The 25,454-nt window shown below is 44.5% G+C and overlaps 1 protein-coding gene across 6 annotated transcripts in view; it reads right to left on the reverse strand.

The window, feature by feature from the left end:
* Window positions 1–2,618: 2,618 nt before the first annotated feature.
* Window positions 2,619–25,454, reverse strand: part of LOC139544054 (histone-lysine N-methyltransferase EHMT1-like) — a 28,057-nt gene continuing 5,221 nt past the window's right edge. For 4 of the 6 annotated variants that reach the window (XM_071350751.1, XM_071350754.1, XM_071350750.1 and 1 more), the window contains exons 2-27: window positions 19,893–19,980; window positions 18,756–19,285; window positions 18,417–18,573; window positions 18,067–18,191; window positions 17,799–17,960; window positions 17,521–17,598; window positions 17,185–17,296; window positions 16,967–17,074; window positions 14,981–15,117; window positions 14,651–14,794; window positions 14,157–14,392; window positions 13,116–13,325; window positions 12,775–12,857; window positions 12,512–12,618; window positions 12,114–12,236; window positions 11,763–11,864; window positions 10,796–10,900; window positions 10,477–10,631; window positions 10,142–10,303; window positions 9,789–9,933; window positions 9,335–9,412; window positions 9,140–9,255; window positions 8,786–8,872; window positions 8,557–8,635; window positions 8,061–8,236; window positions 2,619–4,474 (exon numbers count right to left, since the gene is read on the reverse strand). In XM_071350751.1, the coding sequence (XP_071206852.1) occupies window positions 4,297–4,474; window positions 8,061–8,236; window positions 8,557–8,635; window positions 8,786–8,872; window positions 9,140–9,255; window positions 9,335–9,412; window positions 9,789–9,933; window positions 10,142–10,303; window positions 10,477–10,631; window positions 10,796–10,900; window positions 11,763–11,864; window positions 12,114–12,236; window positions 12,512–12,618; window positions 12,775–12,857; window positions 13,116–13,325; window positions 14,157–14,392; window positions 14,651–14,794; window positions 14,981–15,117; window positions 16,967–17,074; window positions 17,185–17,296; window positions 17,521–17,598; window positions 17,799–17,960; window positions 18,067–18,191; window positions 18,417–18,573; window positions 18,756–19,285; window positions 19,893–19,980 (3,783 nt within the window). In that variant the 3' untranslated portion in view covers window positions 2,619–4,296. Of the gene's footprint in view, window positions 4,475–7,564; window positions 7,732–8,060; window positions 8,237–8,556; window positions 8,636–8,785; window positions 8,873–9,139; window positions 9,256–9,334; window positions 9,413–9,788; window positions 9,934–10,141; window positions 10,304–10,476; window positions 10,632–10,795; window positions 10,901–11,762; window positions 11,865–12,113; window positions 12,237–12,511; window positions 12,619–12,774; window positions 12,858–13,115; window positions 13,326–14,156; window positions 14,393–14,650; window positions 14,795–14,980; window positions 15,118–16,966; window positions 17,075–17,184; window positions 17,297–17,520; window positions 17,599–17,798; window positions 17,961–18,066; window positions 18,192–18,416; window positions 18,574–18,755; window positions 19,286–19,892; window positions 19,981–23,627; window positions 23,790–25,454 lie in introns of those variants that run through there. The other 2 variants (XM_071350752.1, XM_071350749.1) reach the window with 2 other exon arrangements.

Genomic DNA, 25,454 nt, shown 5'->3' on the forward strand with positions numbered 1-25,454 from the left:
ATTCTGTTTCTTTTTATAGTAAAAAAAACACCTTAGTCCTTGCAGATGACAAGCATACCCATAACATGATGCAGCCACCACCATGTTTGAAAATATGAAGTGGTACTCAGTGATGTGTTGTGTTGGATTTGCCCCAAACACAACACTTTGTATTCAGGACATGAAGTTCATTTCTTTGGCATTTTTTTGCAGTTTTAGGATGCATGTTTTGGAATATTTTTATTCTGTACAGGCTTCCCTTTTTTCACTCTGAAATTAGGTTAGTATAAGTGGAGTAACTACAATGTTGTTTTTCCATCTTCAGTTTTCTCCTGTCACAGCCATTAAACTCTAACAATTTAAACTCAACTGAGTTAGGAAGTACACCTGTATTTTTCTCATGACTGGGTGTATTGATACACCATCCAAGGTGTAATTTATAACTTCACCATGCTCAAAGGATAGGAAGGACGCCTGTATCTTTGTAGAGACTGGGTGTATTAATACACAATATAAAGTGTAATGAATAACTTTACCATGCTCAAAGGGATATTCAATGTCTGCCTTTTTCTATTTTTACCCATCTACGCTGGGGTTAAAGCAAAATAAATCCCATGACTGAAACTTAAGTTGATCTCAGACCGATTGTCTAGGGCTAAGTTAACCTCCCCTTTCATGTAAGTAAGTCATGCCCATCATGCCTTTAGGTGAAAGAGGATACTTTTTTACAAGTATTAAATAGCAAGTTTGCCAATTCCAGTACCCTTGCTTAAGGGGTCCGGGGTCCTCCCCAGGAGAATTGGACACAACATCTTGATTGTTATTGTTAATTATTATTATTATATGAATAGATAAACAATTATTCATTCGAAGGAAAAAAGTAATTACAAGGTGTGTCATTGCCCTTTTAAGACAATATTGCACTTTTTAAGAGCTCTGTTTAGTACCTGCGCCTAAACCATGCTTGAAGCTCTGGTTGCAAAAATGCATTTGTGAAAACAATGCCACACGTGCAATTGAAGCAGTAGAAAATTAAACGTGGTAGCGATGCAAAACTGGGACCGCCCTCTTCTTTTAAACAAAGGCAAAAACTGCTTTCAAAATACATTTGCCAAAACTGCTTTTCCCACGATTGCATTAATAATTGTGCATTGTCTGATTTTGTTTTAATAACATTACATGGTAAAAATAGTAGCACAGGAAAGTTACATCCAGTGACAAAGTATAGGCTTTGAATTACTTTGCCAGCAGCTAAAGTAGGCTACACACCGCTATCCGAGTTGAGCGCTGCTGTGGTGCGCATTATAGACTTTAATTCCCTTCATCTGAACATTGGAGTGTCATCAACAATCATGCATGCCAGTTCAGCGCACACATCGTAACAGAGAAAATAAAATATTGGAGAATACATTTCTTTGGGACTACAGTATATTTCGTAGAACAAATACGCTTCTGTCTGTATTAGGCTGTCATCTCCAAACCATCACCCCCCCGCCCAGATATGTTTATTGCGGATCTACACTGATCCAAAGATTATGGATATACTGACAAGATACTGTACATCTCTCTCTGCCCCAACAATGGGAGTCGTTGTCCACATAACGGCACGCGGGTTGTCTAGCTCCCGCCTTTCTTTGGATTGGTGGATTTATCTCATTGTAATCCTGTTTTGAATATTTGATGAGGGTTGTTGACATCAACCGGCTGTATACCATGGAGAAGATGCTGTGCTACTAGCCTCATACGTCATGAAATACATTTTAAAAATAAAAATACCATGAATATGCATAGCCATCTCGAGGCAACTCCGATATAAAGTGTTTTTGCTGTCACGCGTCCTACTTATATCAGTACACATCAAACTCCTCAAGCATTACGACCCTTCTAATTCGATCAAATAAACCTCACGTAGCAAATAAGCCAAATTCGACACTTTCATTGACCTCCATACAAAAAGTCCTTGCTTGGTGGGGAAAAACTAAAAACGCCACCTGCTGGAGACAGATTTTCCGCCGAGTTGGGCCTCTCAATTCAATTTCACATCATTTTAAGGGGTTTATTGGCATGGGAAACATATGTTAACGTTGCCTAAACAAATGAAGTAGATAAAGGTGAAATAAACACAAATAAACAGTAAACATTACTCACAGAAGTTCCAAAAGAATAAAGACATTTCAAATGTCATGTCTACCTATATACAGTGTTGTAATGACATGCAAATAGTTAAAAGCATAAAAGGGAAAATAAATATGTATTTACAATGGTGTTTGTCTTCACATGCAACTGAGCATATTTATGCTTGCAATAACAAAGTGGTTGAATACTTGACTCAAGATATTTCACCTTTTCAGTTTTAATTAATTTGTAAACATTTCTAAAAACATAATTCCACTGACATGGGATATTGGGTGTAGGCCAGAGGACAAAAAAAATCTACAAAAAATCTACAAAATGTGGAAAAAGTCAAGCAGTGTGAATACTTTCCCGAAGAGGCACTATCTGCCTAAAGCTTCTGTCTCCAGGTGTTTCTCAGAGGCTTCCTCTTAAATCTTCTTTCCGAAAATCCTCATCCACCGGAACCTGTCTGGTGTGCGCCCACCGTACTCATTATGCTCTGTTAATAAAACCTGGCAGCCATATCCATTAGTAAATTTATTGAAAAAGAAAGATACAACCAATTAGATGGATGTTTCACGGTCCAGAAATATGTAACAGAAAGTAAATAATTTTGTATAACCTTTTTATATTCATACCTTTGAAAATGTGCACAAGAGTCACTACTGTACTAACCACATTAAATACATAGGAATAATGTGTAGGTTTCCATCAACATGAAATGGTGTAACAAAATTGAAACAGGCTAAACTACAGTAACTACAGATACAAAACTGAAGTTAAATGTAAAAAGAAAAAAATTATTTGCTTAATTTTACAATGCAAAATCAACAAAAGGAAAATAAAATATTGCCAGCAGAATTTGCTTGCATCTCACCCCATTAACATTCAACCCCAATGCAGTCAATCCAAAATTGTGTAAAATGTATTTAAAACTTAATATTCAAGGTGTCAGCCTTAAACATGCTTAAAAATCCTGCAGATAAAAATCAATAAAAATTCATCTGCTTTCATTTTGTAGGTACAGTATAGTACATAACTGTACAGCTTAGTCAACTCCCACCTCAACCCTTTTGCAATCTTGACACTCTTACAGTTGGGCAATTTGATGTCACACCATCTTTCATATACGCACATACTGTTTCCAGAAGAAAAGTATTTAATAGAAAAGGACCATTGTGTTGAAGAGGAATTCATGCCAGAACTGACGGAAAATCTGCCACTCCTTTGTGGTCAAAACAGATTGCAACTGCCTTCACTGGACAGTGTCAACTTTACTTCGCCCCTCTAAACAGAACAGTGAGATGATTGGTTAGTATTCTCATTGCCTTCAAATTTTGTACTCATGATCATTATCAAAAGGTCTTTCCATAACCTGATTCTGCATACAATACACTTGACTAAATGTAACAGAATATAACAGATTTAAAATTAGATTTGAATATAAAGTGAATTCAAAAGTATTTGTTTTCATAATTGATATCTAGCACTGACAATTTTCCTGTAGAAATGCTCAAGGGAAGTCCAGTAAAACATACATGATTGTGACCTAAGTCCTCTGTCCCCTTTGCAATCAAACTATAGCATGAGGTAAATACATCAAATGTCTCAAATTGTGCATGAACATTTCTAATTTCTATGGTATCATGTGAGAGGGTAAGGGCACTCCTATGCTACAAATGCCTTTCGCACAGTGGAAATATTTTTCATGGATAGATATACATTGTTGCCTAGTACAAACTTAATTCAGACCAAGGGCCAGGAAACACCATTACCCAGAACTGAGCACAAAGCCGGTATGAGAATGACAATAGGAAACAACAAAACAAGAGCCAGGCTCATAGTAGTGTTTTTTTCTTCTCATAAAAGTTGTTCATAGTGCGTCGGACACACGTCAATCAAACAGACTGGCTTCCTGTCCAATATGTCCTGCACTGAGGGCGAGTTTTAGCAGAAGTTCAGAGTTTGTGCTGGTAAGGAGGTGATGTCAGAGCTGGTTGAGACATGAAGCAGGTGGGTTTCTGTGGGGTTGATTTTAGGTCTCAGTGATGGGCTCCACAGGCCTGAAGGTGATGATTCAACTGGGGATGGAGGTGGGGCGTCTGGGGACGTACGGCCTAGGGGTGGAGGTTGCTGTTTGGGGGAATGAAGACGTATCTCCACTGGTCTGGAAGTCCTTTTTGTGGGGGTGGGAGAGGGGGCTCAGAAAGGGGTGGTGGAGGAGCTGGTGTCAGGGAGGGCGCTGGACTGCTGGTCCAGGGGCGAGCTGTCTGCCTGGCGCAGGGCGATGGTCGCTGCAGAGTGCTTGCACTTGGGAGAGCCGCACTCACAGCTAAAGTGCTTTCCCTTGATGTCCCAGAAATGGTCACCGTAGTCAAACCTGAGAGATGAGGGGTTGGAGAGAAATCTTAAATCAAGCAACCTAATCTTGATTTTAGGGGGAACACAATTATTAAAGGCCAAAAAAAACACAGAATTACAAACTTAAATATGCTTACAGGGTAATAACTTCCAAAGACTGGTAATAACTTGACCGTGTGCCAAGTAAAACATATTAAAGTGCCTTCAGAAAGTATTCACAAGGTGGGATGAAAATGGATTTAAAAGTCATTTTCTGTCAACAATATACACAAAATACTCGAATGATAAAATGGAAAACTTCAAAAAACAAATCCTATCACACCCATTAAACCCTAACTGTTTTAAAGTCACTATTGGCCTCGTGAAATTTCTGAGGTTACCTTCCTCTCCGGGCAACTGAGTTAGGAAAGACACCTGTATCTTTGGAGTGACTGGGTGTATTGCTACACAATCCAAAGTGTAATGAATAACTTTACCATGCTCACAGGGATATTCACAGTACCCTTCTTTGCGAGGCATTGGATAACCTCCCTGGTCTTTGTGGTTTAATCTGTGTTTGAAATTCACTGATCAACTGAGGGACTTTACAGATAATTGTATATGTGGGGTACAGAGATGAGATTGTTGAATTACTATCATTTTAAAAACCTCTTTGGGATAGACGTGCCGCTAGCGCCCCACCTCGACAACATCTGGTGAAATTGCAGAGCGCGAAATTCAAAATACAAAATTCGTAATATTAAACATTCATGAAAATACAAGTGTCTTACATTGTTTAAAAGCTTAATTTCTTGTTAATCCAGCCGCTTTGTCAGATTTCAAAAAGGCTTTATGGCGAAAGCACATCATGCGATTATCTGAGGAAAGTGCCACGCACACAAAAGCATTACATACATTTTCCAACCAAGCATCACGAAAGTCAGAAATAGCGATAAAATAAATCACTTACCTTTGAAAATCTTCCTCTGGTTGCAATCACAAGGGTCCCAGCTACATAACAAATGATCCTTTTGTTCGATAAAGTCCTTTATATCCCAAAAAAGTAAGTTTAGTTGGCACGCTTGACTCAGTAATCCACCGGTTTCCCTCGTTCAAAATGCATACAAATGAATCCCGAAAGTTACCAATAAACTTTGTCCAAACAAGTCAAACAACGTTTCTAACCAATCCTCAGGTACCCTAATATGTAAATAAACAATAAAAGTTAAGACGGAGAATAGTATGTTCATTACCGGAGATAAATAACGAAGTGCGCGCCCTCACAGACACGCACCACAACACTACAGCCAAAATGGGAGCCACTTAGGAAAAACTACAAATTCTAGCTCATTTTTTTTTTTAAAGCCTGAAACTCTTTCTAAAGACTGTTGACATCTACTGGAAGCCCCAGGAACTGCAACCTGGGAGGTATTCCATTCATATTCCCATAGACAGCCATTATAATGAGTGGTGACCTCAAAAAAAGTCCCGGATGGATTCTCCTTCCTTTCGCCTGCTATATCAGTTATGTTATACTCAGACATTATTTTAACAGTTTTGGAAACTTTAGAGTGTTTTCTATCCAATACTACCAATTATATGTATATCCTAGCTTCTGTGCCTGAGTAACAAGCAGTTTACATTGGGCACCTCTGTTCAGGAGTAAAAATGTGCTTACTTAGGCTTGTTATAACAAAGGGGTTGAATACTTATTGACTCAAGAGATTTCAGCCTTTCATTTATGAATTTGTACAAATTTCAAAAAACAAATACACACAATACCCCATAATGTCAGTGTAAGCCAGTGACACAAAATCTCTATTTAATACATTTTAAATTCAGGCTGTAACAACAAAACGTGGAAAAAGTGAAAGGATGGGAATACTCCTTCCTTTTTCCACTTTGTTACGTTACTCAAATTGATTAAATACAACATTTCTCAATCTACACACAATATCCCATAATGAAAGCCAAAACATTTTTTTTTTTACATGTGCACATTTACAAAAAAATAAAAAACGGAAATACCATATTTACATAAGTATTCAGACCCTTTGCTATGAGACTCGAAATTGAGCTCAGGTGTATCCTGTTTCTATTGATCATCCTTGAGATATTTCTACAACTTGATTGGAGTCCACCTGTGGAAAATCCAATTGATTGGACAGGATTTGGAAAGGGCCCACACTTGTCTATATAAGGTCCCACAGTTGACAGTGCATGTCAGAACAAAAACCAAGCCACAAGGTTGAAGGAATTGTCCATAGAGCTTCGAGACAAGATTGTGTCGAGGCACAGATCTGGGGAAGGGTACCAAAACATTTCTGCAGCATTGAAAGTCCCCAAGAACACAGTGGCCTCCTCCATTCTTAAATGGAAGAAGTTTTGAACCCAGCCAAACTGAGCAATTAGGGGAGAAGGGCCGTGGTCAGGGAGGTGACCAAGAGCCCGATGGTCACTGCCAAAGCTCCTCTGTGGAGATGGGAGAACCTTCCAGAAGGACAACCATCTCTGCAGCAATCCACCAATCAAACCTTTATGGTAGAGTGGCCAGACGGAAGCCACTCCTCAGTAAAAGGCTCCCGAGTGGCATCTCAGTGCTAGAGGCGTCACTACAGACCCTGGTTCGATTCCATGCTGTATCACAACGGCCGTGATTGGGAGTCCCATAGGGCGGCACACAATTGGCCCAGCATCATCAGGGTTAGGGTTTGGCCGGGGTAGGCTGTCATTGTAAATAAGAATTTGTTCTTAAATGACTTGCCTAGTTAAATAAAAGGTTACAGAAAAAACAATAGGCACATGTCAGCCCGGTTGGAGTTTGCCAAAAGGCACCTAAAGGACTCAGACCATGAGAAACAAATTCTCTGGTCTGATGAAACCAAGATTGAACTCTTTGGCCTGAATACCAAGCGTCAGGTCTGGAGGAAACCTGTGACCATCCCTATAGGGAAGCATGGGTGCGGCAGCATCATACTGTGGGGATGTTTTTCAGTGACAGGGAGACTAGTCAGGATCGAGGGAAAAATTAACGGAGCAAAGTACAGAGAGATCCTTGATGAAAACCTGCTCCAGAGCGCTCCGAACCGCAGACTTGGGCGAAGGTTCACCTTCCAACAGGACAACGAACCTAAGCACAGTCAAGACAATGTAGGAGGGGCTTCGGGACAAGTCTCTGAATATCCCTGAATAGCCCAGCCAGATGCCGGACTTGAACCCGGCCGAACATCTCTGGAGAGACGTGAAAATAGCTGTGCAGCGACACTCCCCATCCAACCTGACAGAGCTTGAGGGGATCTGCAGAGAAGAAATGGGAGAAACTCCCTAAATACAGGTGTGCCAAGCTTGTAGCGTCACACCCAAGAAGACTCAAGGCTGTAATCCCTCCCAAAGTACTGAGTAAAGTGTCTGAATACTTATGTAAATGGAATGTTTTTTTATTTGGAATATATTTGCAAAATTTTCTAAAAACCTGTTTTTGCTTTGTCATTATTGGGTATGGTGTGTAGATTGATGAGGGGGGAAAAACGATTTAATCAATTTTAGAATAAGGCTGTTATGTAACAAAATATGGAAAAAGTCAAGGGGTCTGAATACTTTCCGAATGCATTGTATATGACCCTTACCCTAGCTCTTCCCCAGCCTTGATGGTCTCGCAGGCGAAGAAGGCGATATGGGGGAAGCGCAGGTCCTGGTGTGCCGTGAACACCCGGCAGGAGAATAGGTTCGGCTCGCACATGTGGTTGATGAACCGGCTGATGTTGCCATAGAAACGGGCATCTATGCAGTATGTGTCACCCACCTGCGACCAAAGAACACACATAAATGGATGATAATGAATAAAGCAGGATCTGCATAATCTGCAGTGGTAGAGATATCAAACAGAATAACAAAGTAAGACAATTATCAGAAGAATTGAGTGTTTTAGAAACCCCACAAGGATAGGCCTCAAGAGACAGGAATAAAAATGAATTTTTGATCACTGGGTAACAGATTGAAACCTTCAATTACAGTAGCCCAAGTTGAGATAACTAGTTACATTTAGGATTTGTCCTAAGGCGCCTGCAAAGCTTTGGGATTTAGGTTTCATAAGGTGATGAGAATAGTAGCACTGATCCCTACCTTGCTATCCAGGTTGAACAGGTAGGAGTCGTTTTCCCTGACATCTGCCTCTGCATCAGAGATGATCTCCCCTACGTACCTGTGGACAAGAAGTGGGGTCCGGACCCAGCAACACCACAAATATCAATGCAGCACAACACACAGATGACATCGCATGGGAAATCATTAAGAACGTGCAGCAAAATAAAGCTGAACTATGCATTGTGAAAGGGGTACGTCTGGGACTCACTCGCACACAAAGGTACCCTGAGGAATTTCCTGCAGTGTCCGGACCCCCCAGCCCATCTGACTGGTCCGGAACAGCTGGAGCCGGACCCTGAGAAAAACTAACCTTTTCAGCATTGATGTTCTTACAATACACTCATCTCCCAAACATTATCCTCACATGGATTTGGGAAGTCAAATCCATGAAAACTTTCCCATGAAGGACTGCTGATTGACTGTCATTGAAATACATTTTTCTGATTTAGATGTTCTTATCAATAGGGTTGACAAGTGTTGGCTTGGTTTCATAAATATGGTAGCATGTATACAGGAAATTTGGCCGTCAGTGTGGCCATGTGAGGCGGTCTTGGTACGGTACCTCAGTCCGTTCTGCACCACACGGTTCTTACAGGTTCTCCAGCAGGAGCAGGCGTGGTTACACTCGAAGATAAGGGGCGGTTCCTCACGATAGAACTCGGGGAGCAGACGACCATTCTGAGAACGGTCACGGAACAGACATGACGATCATGCAAGATCATCACTTTGTCAACAATAGTGAAGTACTCGGCCTTACCTTGTCATACCAACAGCGTAGGCTGAGCTGGCCACACATGCAGCTGCTTGAGGAGCAGTTGTCTTTACACACACAGTACTGTGGACAGCAGGGATGAAAAGAGATGGTCATTTAATCTTTCATGACATGCTGTCCCAGGGGTGGGCAATAAGAATTGTCTTGAGGGCCACATTGGGATTTCAAAATTCAGCAGTCGGCCGCAAATATTTCTTCAGACAGATTTGTTTGTCAAAAGTAATTTGCGGGCCAGAAAAAAAAAGACTGTCATTTAAAAGTATAGGTTCCTTACAATTTTGACATACTTAATCTAGTTTTAGACAGTCATTTTTTTTTTGGCCATTTACTTTGTTTACCCAAACCTCCCACGGGACATATTGAATGGGTATGTTGCCCACCCCTGTGCTAGCCTGTAAGCATGATCAACTATGATGGTCTATCCAGCAACATTACCCACCTGTAAGTGTGTGATGTTCTTGTCTATGTTCATGGGGGAGGTGACACAGTTGTCTGGCACGTATTTATAGTTGTCCGGACAGGGCTCACTATCCACCGAGTTGACACAGGGGACTGGAACTCTCTCATACCCCCGGGCTATGTCTCTGTAGTGTGGAGGGAGATGGAGGCTCAGGTCCCAGTGGACTCAGTGTTAGACTATCAATGCATTATTATCAAATCATCAAAACAAAGAGGTAGCCACAAGTGAAAGAGAGATAAAAAGGAGAAGGGCACCATGCATTACCGACGATAGAAAAATGATGTCTAAGAGCGTAATGCAGGAGATTATTGAGAGAGAACAAGGGATTCTACCTGTTGAGGACCTTCTCCCCCTGGGTGCTGCTCCTGGCCTCCCTAATCTTCCTGTTTGTTTGAAGGGTGAGCCACACCCTGGAGCTGCGGCTGCAGCAGTCCGGCGGGGTCTCCCCCTCACGGTTCTTCAAGTTGACATCCACCCCACGAGACAGCAAGAGTCTGAGGGACCACAGACTTCAACACATCACTTAAGTGTACTAGATGGAATAGTCCTGATGTGGCTACAGCCTTTGTTATAATAATGGAGGCTACAGCCATACCAGTGCTGTAGATGGAGATTCTATTACTTATTGCTGACTCACCAGAGCCATTTCCCCTCAACCTTTACTCACGTGACACATTCAAGCCTGTTCTCCCGCGCGGCGATGTGCAGAGGGGAGTCTCCATGGATGTTGACAGCGTGGAGATCACACTTGGCCTCTAGGAGGAGCTCAGCAATCTCCACACTGCCAGAGAATGCAGCCCAGTGGAGACAGATGTTCTCCTCCTTCAAAACGACAACAAACAGCAGCAAATTCACAACAGTCAGACAAAACAAAGCCATAGACATAACAGTCAGACATAAGTTAGACAACAGTCAGACACAAAGCCATTGAAACAATTTGGCTAGGGGGAGATCATGAGGACCTTCAGTTGCACATGGTTACTGACCTTGTCCCTGATGTTGATGTCAGCCCCTTTATTGAGAAGCAGCTTCACCTGGTTTAGGTGCTTATACTCCGTTGCCCAGATCATGGCCGTCCAACCGCCATCGTCCTAGAGTAGCAACATCATAGCTTTAAGAATGGGCCCCTACAGTACAGGACTGTTTTAAATGTCCTGGATATAACGGTGAGCAAGTTCACTAACCTTCTCCAAGAGATTGTATTATAAGGGTGAGGATGTATTTCTATTCAAGAGCTCAGAGACCAATCTTAGGTGGCAAGGTTACCAACACAAGGACAAAGAATGCCATGACCTGCCATAATCTCTCAATACCTGCAGCAAGGTCCATCACTTCAAATACCACACCGTGGTTCTAAACTGTGCAGTCCCACAGGCATATGGCGTCAGATGGCCTTTGATGGTGGCATACAAAGGACAAAAGATATCTCCTTTTGAAATGCTAAAGCATCCCTGCCACACATCATTGATATGAGATACATTTTTAGAGGCAAAGAGAAACAACCGTTTTAGAGAGATGGCCAGAATAGAGGTCAAAGGCCACTTACTCGGCAGTGTATAGCTTTACACAAACAAATAGGTTATCACACAGCAGGGGAGATGCAATCCTAGCTAATGCATGCTGGGAAAGAACTGATAATTCCGTAGCGGCTGCAATGTAAGAGAAAACCATTAGGGACCCATGTCGAGTGGATGGGGGCAGCACACCCACCGGGAGGAGAATCAGACCTCTACAGAAAGGCCACTAGTGAGAGGATGACACACAGGCCAGAGGAAAATAGAACTGGATCAACATGAAAGCATTCTTGGTTCTGGTTGACTTCAGTAGTACAACCAACATGTGCCATCCTAAGCCATAACCTTCTTGAGGGACTAAACTTGATTGCGCAGAATTACAGTTATGCTCAAATAACTTGGATTTCACTGGTTTATGACTGAAAAGGACAGAACTCACCTGACAGTTGATGTCTATGAGTCCTGTGGAGAGGAGATGCTCCACGATGTTGTAATGGCCAATCTTAGCAGCTAGGTGGAGACACGTGAACCCCTCCACATCCTGGAGAACAGAGGGCAGTCAACACACATTGGTCCTGTCATAAGATTTGCACTGTAATACAATGCAACAACTAACCAACAGCACTTGCATGCTATCAAAATACCCTTACCTAGGCCTAAAACAAGAGTGGCACTTCAATACAGCAGCATTAAATCCACTATGCCCATGGAGCTATACATCAATAAAACATCTTTGGAGGATGATGTGGAAGTGATATAGTGGTGGAAAGGGGGGGGTTGGTTGACCCACCTTGTGGCTGGCGATGGCTCCTGCACTCAGTAGGTAGCGGACTGTCTCCAGGTGGTTGTTCTCACAGGCCTCCATCAGGGGTGTGCGCTGGTCCTCATCACAGATGTCCAGGTTAGCACCAGACTGGTAGGTAGGGAGGGACATCAAAACTGGATCAATCTACTCATCAATACTATGGACATGTCTTTATACAATCTCAAAATATGAAAATATTGCCTGATCAAAATGAACATGAGTCCATTAAAAGATGTCAATCCATGTTCAACATGATAAGCTGGTGAGTCACAAGACAGATACCAGTGAACACATTCTGAAAATCTCTATTCTGCATGTCCAAGTAATGCATTGTCTACCCCATCACTCATCCACTGCCAGGGGAAACCATAGCCAACCATCACCTGAACCAGCAGGTGACAGATCTCCTGGTGGCCTGCCTCAGCTGCTACATGGAGGGGGGTGCGTCTGCTCTGGCTCTCCATCTTAAAGTTAGGGTCCATCCCATCCACTAGTGGACAGAGATGCAGAAAGATACTTTTTTTAATCACAAAATCCCAACCACAGAACCAGTTATAAAGAGTGAATGGCCGGATAATGACTTTTGTTAATTGATTAATAAAAACATGCTGGCCCATTGAGGTTTTACTGAAGGCATCTCCCTCACCCAGCATGAGAAGGACCTTCTGTAGCTCGCCCTGTTTGGCAGAGATGAACAGCTGCTTGGGGTGAAACCGCAGCTTCTTGGGTCTGATGCACAACACAAACAGGACACATGGAGAAAGTCAGTCAAAAGGAATACACACACCCTCACAATAACAGGAAAATCTTGATAGAAAACTATAATTGAACGTGCATAAACATGAGCAAAGCACACAAGAACGTCAAAGGAATGTACTGTACAATGCACTTTTCACAACACTAACAACAATCTGAAACAATTTAGCCTAACGAGTGCATAGTAGAGCAGCATTCTTCTCTCAACCCTGAGTCTTGGTAGTGTCTTACTTCTCTGTGTCCAATGCCAGCAGGATGCTCTCCAAGGTCTCTTTAGGGGTGGTGCCCACTCCTATGCCCATCCCAATCCCCACCGCAGGAGGCAGTACTCCGGTTCTGGAGCCCCCAGGGAAGGAGGTGTCCAGTGTGTGCCCAGGGGGGATGGAGAGAGAGCTGTCTGCTCGGCCACTTATATCACCTCCCACAGAGAAACAGGATAGACTGAAACGCACACAGAATGCCTGACTACTACAACAGAAGAGTGATACGGTTCAAAGTACCAGTGACCTCTTCCCAGACTGAAAGGGAGATATAATAGGAAACCAACCCCCCCTTTCCACCACTATATCACTTCCACATCATCCTCCAAAGATGTTTTATTGATGTATAGCTCCATGGGCGTAGTGGATTTAATGCTGCTGTATTGAAGTGCCACTCTTATTTTAGGCCTAGGTAAGGGTATTTTGATAGCATGCAAGCTTTCTTGGGCCACAACAACCCAGAACAGCTTCAATGGACCTTGGCATATATTCTACAAGTGTCTGGAACTCTATTGGAGGGATGCGACACCATTCTTCCACAAGAAATTCCATAATTTGGTGTTTTGTTAAAGGTGGTGGAAACCGCTGTCTCAGGTATTGCTCCAGAACCTCCCTTAATTGTTCATTTGGGTTGAGATCTGGTGACAGACGGCCATGGCATACGGGTTACATCGTTTTCATGCTCATCAAACCATTCACGATCACTCATGCCATGTGGATGGGGGCATTGTCATCCTATGGGGGCATAGCCATGGACGCCAAAATAATGGCCTGCCCAGCATTTTTATACATGACTAAGCATGATGGCATGTTAATTGCTTAATTAACTCGGGAACCACACTTGTGTGAAAGCACCTGCTTTCAATACACTGTATCCCTCATTCACTCAAGTGGTTCCTTTATTTTGACAGTTACCTGTATGTATTTACAAAAATGCTATAGGCTGCAATGGATGCGCGCGCGCCCCCCCCCCCCCCCCAACTCATTACTCCCAACAGTCCTGTGAACCTACCCCCCAGTGGTGGTGTCTGCCCTGCCCTCTGTAGCCCCGGGGGTGGCAGGGCCGTGTGCAGCATGTGTGGCGGGCATGGTGGAGGTGGTGTCGGCCTTGGCAATGGTGACCTCCTTGGCTTTGCTGGCCTCCTCTCCACAGTGTGGACAGAAGGTTTGGCCCTTCAGCACCGAGGCACAGGCCCGGTGGAAACGGTGGGAGATGTTGACATCCAGTTGGCACTCCATGAAGGTCCCCTACAACCCAAACACAGCTATGTCAGTTTGACTACAGCTGGAAAAAATTAAGCAGATCAATAGTTCAGTGGTTTCCATAGGGCCAGAGGTTTTTCCAAAGCACAGGACATGACCAGGAAAAAATATTGGTGCCCTAACAAGAACCATCACTATAACTAGGACCCAGAGCTTTTACTGGCTTACTACAAGACACTTTCTACTAACTCAGAATTAGATGGCGTTTTCCCATTCCCACCCCAGGGAGGTTCCAGTACTTACAGCCCTGCAGAAGAAGCCACAGCCGGGGCAGCACTGGTGCTTGACCATGCCGGCCCGGTGGTCCTCACACAGCACCAGCAGCTGCACCGAGTTCGAAGGACGCATCATCTCATGCTTTAGAACCGCACTCTGACATCTGCTTAGCTGTGGGGAGAAGGAAAGAGATTTGAGTGAGAAACAAAGGCTGCATCCCAATTTTCCAGCATTTTCCCAGTGTAGAAAATAATGGAGAATCAGGAGGCAGCCAAAGATATAGGGAGAGAATGTGATAAGTGAACATAAGGAATGGAATAAGTATAAAAATAGGATGAGGCCAAGCGTCAGGCTCACCTGTCGGTCAACGCTCTCTGTGGCCATGCATTTCCTGTCGGCCAGGGTGAGGATCTCCCGGCTCTTGGGTGTCTCCATGCGACAGCTGCAGAGGGGTAGCTCATGCACCATGTCTTCCTCCACACCCCCAGAAACTCCTGCACAGAGGACCATCAACTCAGCTCAGCTCATCCAACAGATGCCAATGTGACCCTTTCTAAACACAGGTTTACTGCTCTTCCCAAGAGTTTAGAGATTAATTTGTAAAGACACAAATATACTGTAAAGAGCTAAAGTCAGCAAAAAAGAAACGTCCCTTTTTCAGGACCCTGTCTTTCAAAGATCATTCGTAAAAATCCAAATAATTTCACAGATCTTCATTGTAAAGCGTTTAAACACTGTTTCCCATGCTTGTTCAATGAACCATAAACAATTAATGAACATGCACCTGTGAAACGGTCGTTAAGACACTAACAGCTTACAGACGGTAGGCAATTAAGGTCACAGTTCTGAAAACTTAGGACACTAAAGAGGCCTTTCTACTGACTCTGAAAAACACCACAAGAAAGATGCCCAGGGACCCTGCTCATCTGCATGAACATGCCTTAGGCATGTTGCAAGGAGAAATGAGGACTGCAGATGTGGCCAGGGCAATAAATTGCAATGTCCGTACTGTGAGACGCCTAAGACAGCGCTACAGGGAGACAGGACGAACGGCTGATCGTCCTTGCAGTGGCAGACCACGTGTAACACCACCTGCACATCCGAACAGCACAGGTACAGGATGGCAACAACAATTGCCCAAGTTACACCAGGAAGGCACAATCCCTCCATCAGTGCTCAGACTGTCCGCAATAGGCTGAGAGAGCCTGGACTGAGGGCTTGTAGGCCTGTTGTCTGGTGAGGACCAGCCTTACATCACTGGCAACAATGTCGCCTATGGGCACAAACCCACCGTCGCTGGACCAGACAGGACTGGCAAAAAGTGCTCTTCACTGACGAGTCAAGGTTTTGTCTCACCAGGGGTGATGGTCGGATTGGCGTTTATCGTCGAAGGAATGAGCGTTACACAGAGGCCTGTACTCTGGAGCGGGATCGATTTGGAGGTGGAGGGTCCGTCATGGTCTGTGGCGGTGTGTCACAGCATCATCGGACTGAGCTTGTTGTCTTTGCAGGCAATCTCAAGGCTGTGCGTGACAGGGAAGACATCCTCCTCCCTCATGTGGTACCCTTCCTGCAGGCTCCTCCTGACATGACCCTCCAGCATGACAATGCCACCAGCCATACTGCTCGTTCTGTGCGTGACTTCCTTCAAGACAGGAATGTCCGTTTTCTGCCATGGCCAGCGAAGAGCCCGGATCTCATTCCCATTGAGCATGTCTGGGACCTGTTGGATCAGAGGGTGAGGGCTAGGGCCATTCCCCACAGAAATGTCCGGGAACTTGCAGGTGCCTTGGTGGAAGAGTGGGGTAACATCTCACAGCAAGAACTGGCAAATCTGGTGCAGTCCATGAGGAGGAGACGCACTGCAGTACTTAATGCAGCTGGTGGCCACACCAGATAGTGACTGTTACTTTTGATTTTGACCCCCCCTTTGTTCAGGGACACATTATTCAATTTCTGTTAGTCACATGTGTGGAACTTGTTCAGTTTATGTCTCAGTTGTTGAATCTTTTAATGTTCATACAAATATTTACACATGTTAAGATTGCTGAAAATAAACGCAGTTGACAGTGAGAGGACGTTTATTTTTTTGCTGAGTTTACAATAGTGGTACAGTTCTAGACTACTATCTCGTCAAATATTTTGTATTTCTATGACAGACATCACCAGCAGGTGGGGCTCAGTGCTGCTCTGATGAGTCATCTGGCCCAGTGAGGGAGGACAGAGGCCTTGTCCCTTAACATAAATAGAAAGTATCTTACCAACAGGCAGTTCAGTTCCAAACTACACCACTACCTACTTCTCTTACTCCCCCATCACCAACTCCTATAAGGCCTCACTCACCTGTGTGCTGTGGGGAGAGCAGCATTTCCTTGGCTTTAAGGTTGAGTGAGTGGAGGGGAACCTCTGTGTAGTCCTTACTGAGGCCTGCCTGGCCCTGGGGCCCTGTGCCTGAAAGGGGAGGGAGAGTTAGCTAGCACAGGGAGCAGAAAGTCAGGGGTATAAGATATCTCCATGTCTTTATTATAGTCCTCATAAGGCAGAAAGATGGGTTTCTGTACAAGGGATTCCCTCAGTCTTGGGCTTCCTTTTCCTTTTCCTGGATGGCCGGAGCCAGAAGTAGTCTCCCTTTGATTTATTTTTCAACCTCTTCTTCACGCTGGATTCCGAGCTCTGTGTGAAAGCAGATCAATTGAGATATGTAAAGTTCTATTCTCTCCCATGACCATCAATATACTCCTCACTCTGATGGTGAAACAGATGGTGGAACAGACAGAAAATGACTGTGCATTGATAATGTTTGGGTTCAGAAAAACACTCCTTCATGCCATTGGATGATGGTCTAATCAGCGGACTCAAAGGTGGTTAAATTGTTGTAAATGATTGTGTGATCTTACCAAGTCTGACTCATTCCCCTCTTCTTCCCCTTCCTCCTCAGCTGATTCCTCAGAGTCTGGCTCCTCTCCCAGCTCCCCCTGAACAGACAAGTATCACAACACACAATGTCAAAGAGGTTTGGCCATTTGGAAAGGGGGGTTGGGGATTTAATGGTCTACATCATTTATGATTCTATACCTGTGATACCTATGAATGTAATAGGAGCATCATTTTATCAAAGTTATCAGCTGGGGTCCAGGTAAAGCAAACTAAGGTAATGAAGTCAATAGGTTCCAACCTGAAGGGCAGGGCCTGATGTTTGACTCTTCTCCAGGGCTGTGGGGACACCCTCCTCTCCACCCTGCTCCACCTCTTCCTCCCACTCCTCTCCATCCTCCCACCCTTCCTCCTCTGACTCGTTCTCCACCCTTTCCCCGTTCACGTGTGATACCTCTTTAGACTACGAGGAGGAGCAGAGTAATATTACAACATGACACTTATAGCTAAATCTCCTAATTACAATATATTTATTCTAAAACAGTTAAGATAGTCTACGGAAGTGAGACCTGTGCACTTTGAGTTGATTGAAGTTGACTAAACATCTGCAGCACCGTCCCCTGCCTCAGCACTTTCGTTTTCTTCCTGGGGACCAGACTGTATGTTCCCATCTTCCGTTTCTTCTTCCTCGATGCTGGAAGAGAGCGTTCAATTGAGCTCAAGGAGCCATGAACCTCTTACAGAAGCTCTCATTCATACTCCTCTGGCTTTTGCAGCCTTGAAACAAGTAAATAGCCTTCAGTAAGCAAAGTCCTGCCATTATATAACTGCATTTCCATTGTTGTGTGTGGACTGTGATGATTATTTGGCTTATACCCCTGTCCCTCCCCTTTCCAGGGCCCAGTGCGGTCTGTCTGACCTGTCTGGGACTTGGCCGTTGCTGCAGCCGGCACGTCGCTTTGGCTCGGAGGTAACTGGTTCTGGGAGGGGGACGTCTGCTGGGACTTCTCCTCCTCCGGTCCATTCTGACTCTCCTCGTCTGCACCATTTGGTTCTGTTAATTTCCTGTTTAGAAGCTATGGGGGATAAAAAAAACAGCAGTGAATCAAGTGGTGGCTATGCTTGATATTTTTGTTGCGCTTCACTCACCAGTTGCAGAACCAATAAAACATGCAACCACTGTACAATGTGGACTATGTCTCATTCAAAGACGAAAACAATTAATGGACTACCTCTTTACTAGGCAAAAGTTAGTTACCTTTAGTGTCTGGTTGGATGCTGGCATGGACATGGTTTTGCGTGCTCGGTGTATGGCGATGGACTCCGGGGAGGGGGCGGGGGAGACGCTAGCGGACGTGCCGTTTTTAGTCTCTGCATCTGAAGTCCCCTGTCCCGACGGGGACCCGGCATGCTGGATGTCAGTCCTTATTGCGCCCAGACTGTGGCCGCACCCGGCTGCCAAAGACGGGAAAGTTTTGGCGGCGTGTCCAATCATGGTGGTGCCTGAGGGCAACCAGCTAGTCCTGTGTGGGGCAGCCGTCGAGCCCGTCGAAGACCCCCCCTCCTGCTGCTGCTTGCTGAGGATGTATCCGTTACTACCGGTGGTGGAGCCGTGAGGCAGGTCCGTCTCCCTCATCCCATTCTCTGACCCATTGGCCTGGGAGACCAGGGGGGTGGGGTTCTTGTGTCTGTTCCCCAACTCTGCACTCTCATAGGTCCCATTTAGCTCCGCCTCTGCTCTGGGACTGGACCGCAGTCTGGCAGCAACGTCCTCGTCTCTCGATGCATCTATAATAGTAGATATCAGTCATTCTCACAGTATGGCCTTATGTTAGTTCAAGAGAGGACATACAGGTAACTGCCAAAATAATGAAAACACTTAAGTGAATGAGGGATACAATGTGTATTGAAAGCAGGTGCTTAGGTGTGGTTCCTGACTTCAGTAATTCAAATCACATCATGCTTAGGGTCATGTATAACATTGCTGGACATTCCATTATTTTGGCTACCATGGCTATGCCCCCATAGGTTGACAATGCCCCCACCCACAGGGCATGAGTGATCACTGATTGGTTAAATGAGGATGAAAACCATATGCCATGGCCGTCTCAGTCACCAGATCAACCCAACTGAACACATGGGAGATTCCAGAGCAGCGCCTGAGAGTGTTTTCCACCATCATCAACAAAGAAATGAAGTATGGAATTTCTCGAGGAAGAACGGTGTTGCATCCCTCCAATAGAGTTCCAGACACTTGTAGAATCTATGCCCAGGTGCATTGAAGCTGTTCTGACTTGTGGTGGCCCTATTAAGACACTTTATGTAGGTGCTTCCTTTATTTTGGCAGAGTACTCCTTGCCATGTTTAGCTGTGATGACTTTAAAGATGAACTCACCTCCCTCCTCCACTCGGTCCCCAGGTGACTCCATCCCATCCTCCATGGACTCCCCTTTAACCACTTTGCCTTTGGCCAGACCTGTGGGCTGATAGCACACATATACACTTAACTCCATACACAGCGTCAAGAACACAACTATGGTCAGAGAACGTCCTATACAGCAGCATGCTGGAAAATAAGCAGCCCTGCTATACACTAACAGAGCCCAACTGTTTCCATATACAAAAGTTACAGACTAACATAATGCACTCATTAACCTAACCTAAGTAGTCAGTCGTTTACAATTTCACCAGATTTTTTAACTTAGGCTACACATTTCAAAGAACGCGGTAGGTTGAAGTATTATTGGAAGCGTATGATCCCCATGGCTGAAATAGCATACAGCAGTAGGAACTGAATCAAACAGTGTCTCCACCTCCAGAGAGCTGCATTCTGAAAAGCTTTACCTACAATGTCTCAAACCTTCAGAGAGCTGCATTCTGAAAAGCTTTACCTACAATGTCTCAAACCTTCAGAAGAGGAATCTCATGCTCAAACAACTGTTATCAGAGACCTAAGACACCCAAAGACAATGTGATTGGGAAGGTTAGCACCAGGACCACATCAACTATGATGGTAAAGACCTATTCAGGGAAAATAAACAATCCATCGTCTGTTTTTGTTTGCCTTGCCTCATTCTGTCTCGTTTCACTGATGTACCTGGTCTCTCTTTCAATACAAGGTAATGCAATCTTCCAGCAGCACCAGAAAACAGCAATGGAAGGAAATTCACCATCTTCCCCTCCCCAGTGACAACCCAGGCCGGCCCCCAGACGGCATTGGCCGTGGAGCATTTATGGTGATAGGGCCTCTGCAGAAGTCAGGGCATTCTTGCGCTTCATGGAGCAGCACAGAACTGTTGTGAAGGAAGTGAGTTTGTGTTTATACAGGACCTCCCGCCCTCACCTACCGTCAACCAATCATGTCGATGCGGAGCTATAAGGAGCCCTCCGCATTGTTACAGAATTTGAGAGGCGCACAGTGATGCGCTAGAGAGCTCATTTGTCTCTGCATGCTTCCGGAGGCTCTGCAATTGCGTCACACCATCCATATGGCGCCTCCGACCACATTTTCAGATCAACCATAAATTGGCTTTAAAACCACCACAAAATGTCTACTCTTAAAGCACCCTTCTCTCAGTCTCCAGCAGGGGAGCCACTACACAGAGTCTTCTTATATTAGCTGAAGTTTGTGCTTTGTTTTTGGAGGATATAGCCTAGCCTAGCATTAGCCTTCTTCACCAGCTGTCCACGGCCACAGAACGTCCCCCACCTTTTGGCACCCAGCGATCATCAGAAGCTGACGAGGACTGGATCTATTGGATCAGTTACAGAGGCCTCTCGCTTCAATGTGTCCTCCAGGATTAGCCTGACCAATGCCTGTCAGAATAAAAAAAAGACACAGCCTAGCTGCTATATTTGAGGGAAGAGGATTTTGCCATGAGACCCTGCTCTCGTGACCTGGATGCATCTCTAGAATCTACAGGGAGCATCACCTGACAGAACATGGTGCTAAGGCTGATAATTCACCTTAGAAAAAACATGCAATATAATCTTTAAAAGTAACCCAACCAATAGGCTAATTTCTTAAGTCTGAGCAAAGGGATATGTGAATTGCGTGTGACCACTGACACTGCAGTGGACAAAGACACAGGTGTCCGTTGCCAGGCTTTTGTAGTGATCTGTCTGTAGAGCAACACTTGTAACTCAGTGGTTCTACAGACAAATCTATTAGTATTCCAAGCATTCTCTGACTTGTATCCTCTGGGTTATGAGAGAAATGCAATGAAGAAAGCTCTTTGACTTAGATGTTTTATGAAAAATCACAACCATATAAAGGCTAAGTCTTCCAACATTAAACAGATGTACATTTAGCTTTTTCAGAAGTTACAGGGTAAATGTGGCTTACTCGTCTGAGAGACTAGCTGAGGCACCCAAAGAAGAAGGATCTCCAAGGTATTCAAGGAGTTCCAAGGTGTGTGGTTCGACACATTTATATGGGAGGAGGAAAACCCTTCATGGTATCAAGAAACCTTCTCTAACCGTGCTTCTCCATGTCCTTAGTCCTCCCCCTAGTGGGTAAAAAGGGAACTTTCCCATTGGAGAGAGAAGAGAGGGGGAGGGGAGAGCCGTCTGCAAAGCTCCGCCATTTCGTAACCAGATTGTTTACTGACACAACGTGGCCAACGCTGCATTTTTCCACTAGGTGGGGGACATGGAGCCAGGATTTGCGTGGGTGGGGGGATGGGAGCTCAAAGGCAGATCCACCTATTGGTACTAATAAATAATTAGCGCACATGAGAAAAGACAGATCAGAATCTTTACAAATGTAGGCTACAAAAAAAAAATCCTGTACAAAAATATATAACTAAACCCAAACAAATTCTGAGATACTGTAAAAAAAAATAGACAGGCTTTTAAAATGTTAATATCAGAGTCAGACACTGTCATTTAAAAATGACTGTGCATCTATCTGCCAAGTATTTCTTGCCTATCTATCTATCTAATTGCAGTGAGGTCAGTGCAGCCTATAGGCCTAGCTATCTTGGGTTGTTTCCGATGCCAGACTCCTGAATTAGGCTCGTCTAGCTAATGAAAGGTGGTGGACGATTAGAAAACATCTACTAATACAGTCCAGCATAGTAAACAACAATTAAGCCTTCTCCTATTGCAGGTGTTAGACTGCCCATGAGAGCAACACCCGAAAGGAAAGTTGGTAGCATGAACAAACAGTGAGGAGTTTGGATTTACACCAAACTGAAAAATCAACTATTGTTACAAAGCCATTTTGAGTGTAAAATGCAGGCACCATCACACTGGATAGTGAACATGGTGCGGGACAGCACTGAGGCTAGGCTATTATAAAGACCTGGGTTCCGAGGCTGACTATTGCACAGAATTATCCTGAAGTCATTCCTCTTTCTTCTGTTTCTATCCAATGTCTTTGACCATATGGGACATTTTCCCTGCAGTACCTCATTGGCCCTTTCCTGAGGCAGAGGGTAAGGCTGCAGAGGGAAAAAGAGATGATTGAAAAGAGGATGGGTCTCAGTCCTAGAGTGCCTGCCTGGCAGGAAGGAGAACCATTCGAGATTACCAGGAAGTCCAATCTCTGCCCTGCACGCAGTCATCTCCAGCCTACTGTAGCCTGCTCCTTTCCCTTGTGTCAATGATCAAAGCACAGCTAATGAGTCCCTTTCGCACAATACGCAATCAGTCTATGGAGATTTCTCAAACAGCAGGATCGGCGAAACACCTCGGTGAGACAAAAAATACATTTTTCTAACCTCTGACCCAGGTGAACACAGTGCATTACTAACCATTTCACCATAGGGTAGTAGAGGTTTGCTTCCATATGCAATGTTGCAATCAAAGATCACATAAGGCTGAAAAGTCCTTGATTACTGATCAAGCGCTCTGTTCAAGCCCTCTGTCATGGACTCTGAAGACTGGCTGCACCTCCCAGGGGCCAAAGAACTGCCTCCTCTGAGCAAAGACCAGACCAAGCAACCGATGACAGATTAGCAGCCTAAATGTCAATGGCTGAGACGACAAAGCCACACAAAAAATACATGGAAATACAGAGCAAGTTCAATGTGTCTCGACAGAGGACGATTCAAAAGTAACCAAGGGGAAAGTGTAGGCTAACGTCTCCTTCCCTGTGGTAAATATGCACTTGCAGCAAGCATCATACCTGCTTTCTCCTGATGGGCTCCATTGAGGAGAGTGGTTGAGAGGGACAGAGAGAGCGAGCAAGAGAGAGCGGGAGTCTCGAACGGATTATTCCTCTTTTCCTTGTCCTCCCCACTTGCACACATTAATCTTGTTGGTCATGTGACCCAGCAGCTCCCTCTGTTGGTCTCTCTCTTCAGAGGGCTTCCGCAGAGCATGCTCAGTCAGTTCAAATTTCAGTGGCTCTTTTTTTCCCGTCTCTCGCTCGCTACCTGTTTGCTAATGAATGCGCGCAGCCATTTCAAGAACAGCAACAAAAAATTAGGAAAGGTAGCTAGGCAAGGGGGGCCAAAGAGGAGAGCTGCATGTGAGTCAGAACCCTAAAGACCCAACATATGCTCTCCTTCACAAGGACAAAGAGCCCCAAATGTAACCAACATGGGAGCGCCTTTCAACCATCTTACTTCTGTCGAGGCATTGGTCTCCACAGAGCCTCAGGGCAGGAAAAGGAGAAGCTAACACACAATGATATCAGGCCTAACCAACTCAACAACTACTGTAATGCACCTGTGAAATAGCCTAATGATGCCCACTTCACTGTATAGTCTAGGAGAGGACAGAAAAGGCCTCTAGCTCTCACTGTTCTCTGACATGAATCAGACAAATCTCATGTTAATTCTATTGAACAAAATAATTGAGCAATGACCAGGGGCAATAACAGAAAGGATAGCTCGAAGATGAGGACAATCTCTGAAACATGACCATAACCCCCCAAAAATTACGTCAAAAGCATGGGCACTGCCGATGATCTGTTGCTACCTTCTGGCGCAATAATTTTTCCGTTTGTGTATAATTCATAACACCAAAGCTTATTCTAGAATCTACTCCAATCCCATTGATTCACACTGCTGGGTAACTGGTCCACCTCTCGAGAGGTGAAATGCATTATCCGTGCATAGTCAGGAGCTCTCCCTCTTCCTACTCTTGCTTCCTCTCCATCTCTAAAGGGTGGGAGGCATCAACACTTCCTCTCTGACTACGGAATTCATTTCTTATCCTCAGGCTGAAAACCACAGGGCAACACCACACAATACCTCCCAGAAGAACTGGGGAACCTAGCACATATATCACAATAACACAGGGTCTTCCTCTGATTTGATATGCACACTTGTTTTCCCCATCCTCTTTTTCACCTCTCCACAGTAACATCTTTTCATTTGTGGTAAATGAAAACACCAGAATGAATTGTTTCCCGCCAAGCTGATGTGAAGTGGAAAGTATTTCAAGGGAGGATAATATAGAAACATCCCTTTTCTCAGAGATAGTTTGATAAGGACACTCAAGATCTGGCACACGGGCCTAGTCTTTCAGAATGTCTAATCGCTATTCTGGGATTCCCTGTTATGAGTGGAGTGGCTTGAATTTTTCCAAAAACGTTCCTAATAACAAAACTTTCTCCAGAACATGAAGATAATTAGCCTACATAGGCTGGGAACTCAACGGTGCTCAACACTTCTGCCCTCTGTGTTCATGTTGCTCTATTTTCATGGAGGTTTCAGGCTGTCAACATGGCACCACAAAGCAGAGTGAGAGTCAGCCTACTGCGCATGCTCAGTAGAAGGCATCTCAGCCATTTTGAAGCTATGAACTAGCCAAGTGGCAAGCGGTGGAATAGGATCTGATAAACTCTGGCAGTTCCTTCTCTCAAAATAGTCAATCTTTACACATCGCTGAACAAAAAAAATCTGTTTCCGTTTTCAGTTGACAGGAATCAACTTGTTTTCTTCTGCCTCGATAGAGCCGACGCAGGAAGAGAGCAAGGGGAGAGAGAGAGAGAAAGAGTGCATGA

The sequence above is a fragment of the Salvelinus alpinus genome, chromosome 18, assembly GCF_045679555.1.
Source record: "Salvelinus alpinus chromosome 18, SLU_Salpinus.1, whole genome shotgun sequence".
Classification (NCBI taxonomy): Eukaryota; Metazoa; Chordata; class Actinopteri; order Salmoniformes; family Salmonidae; genus Salvelinus; species Salvelinus alpinus.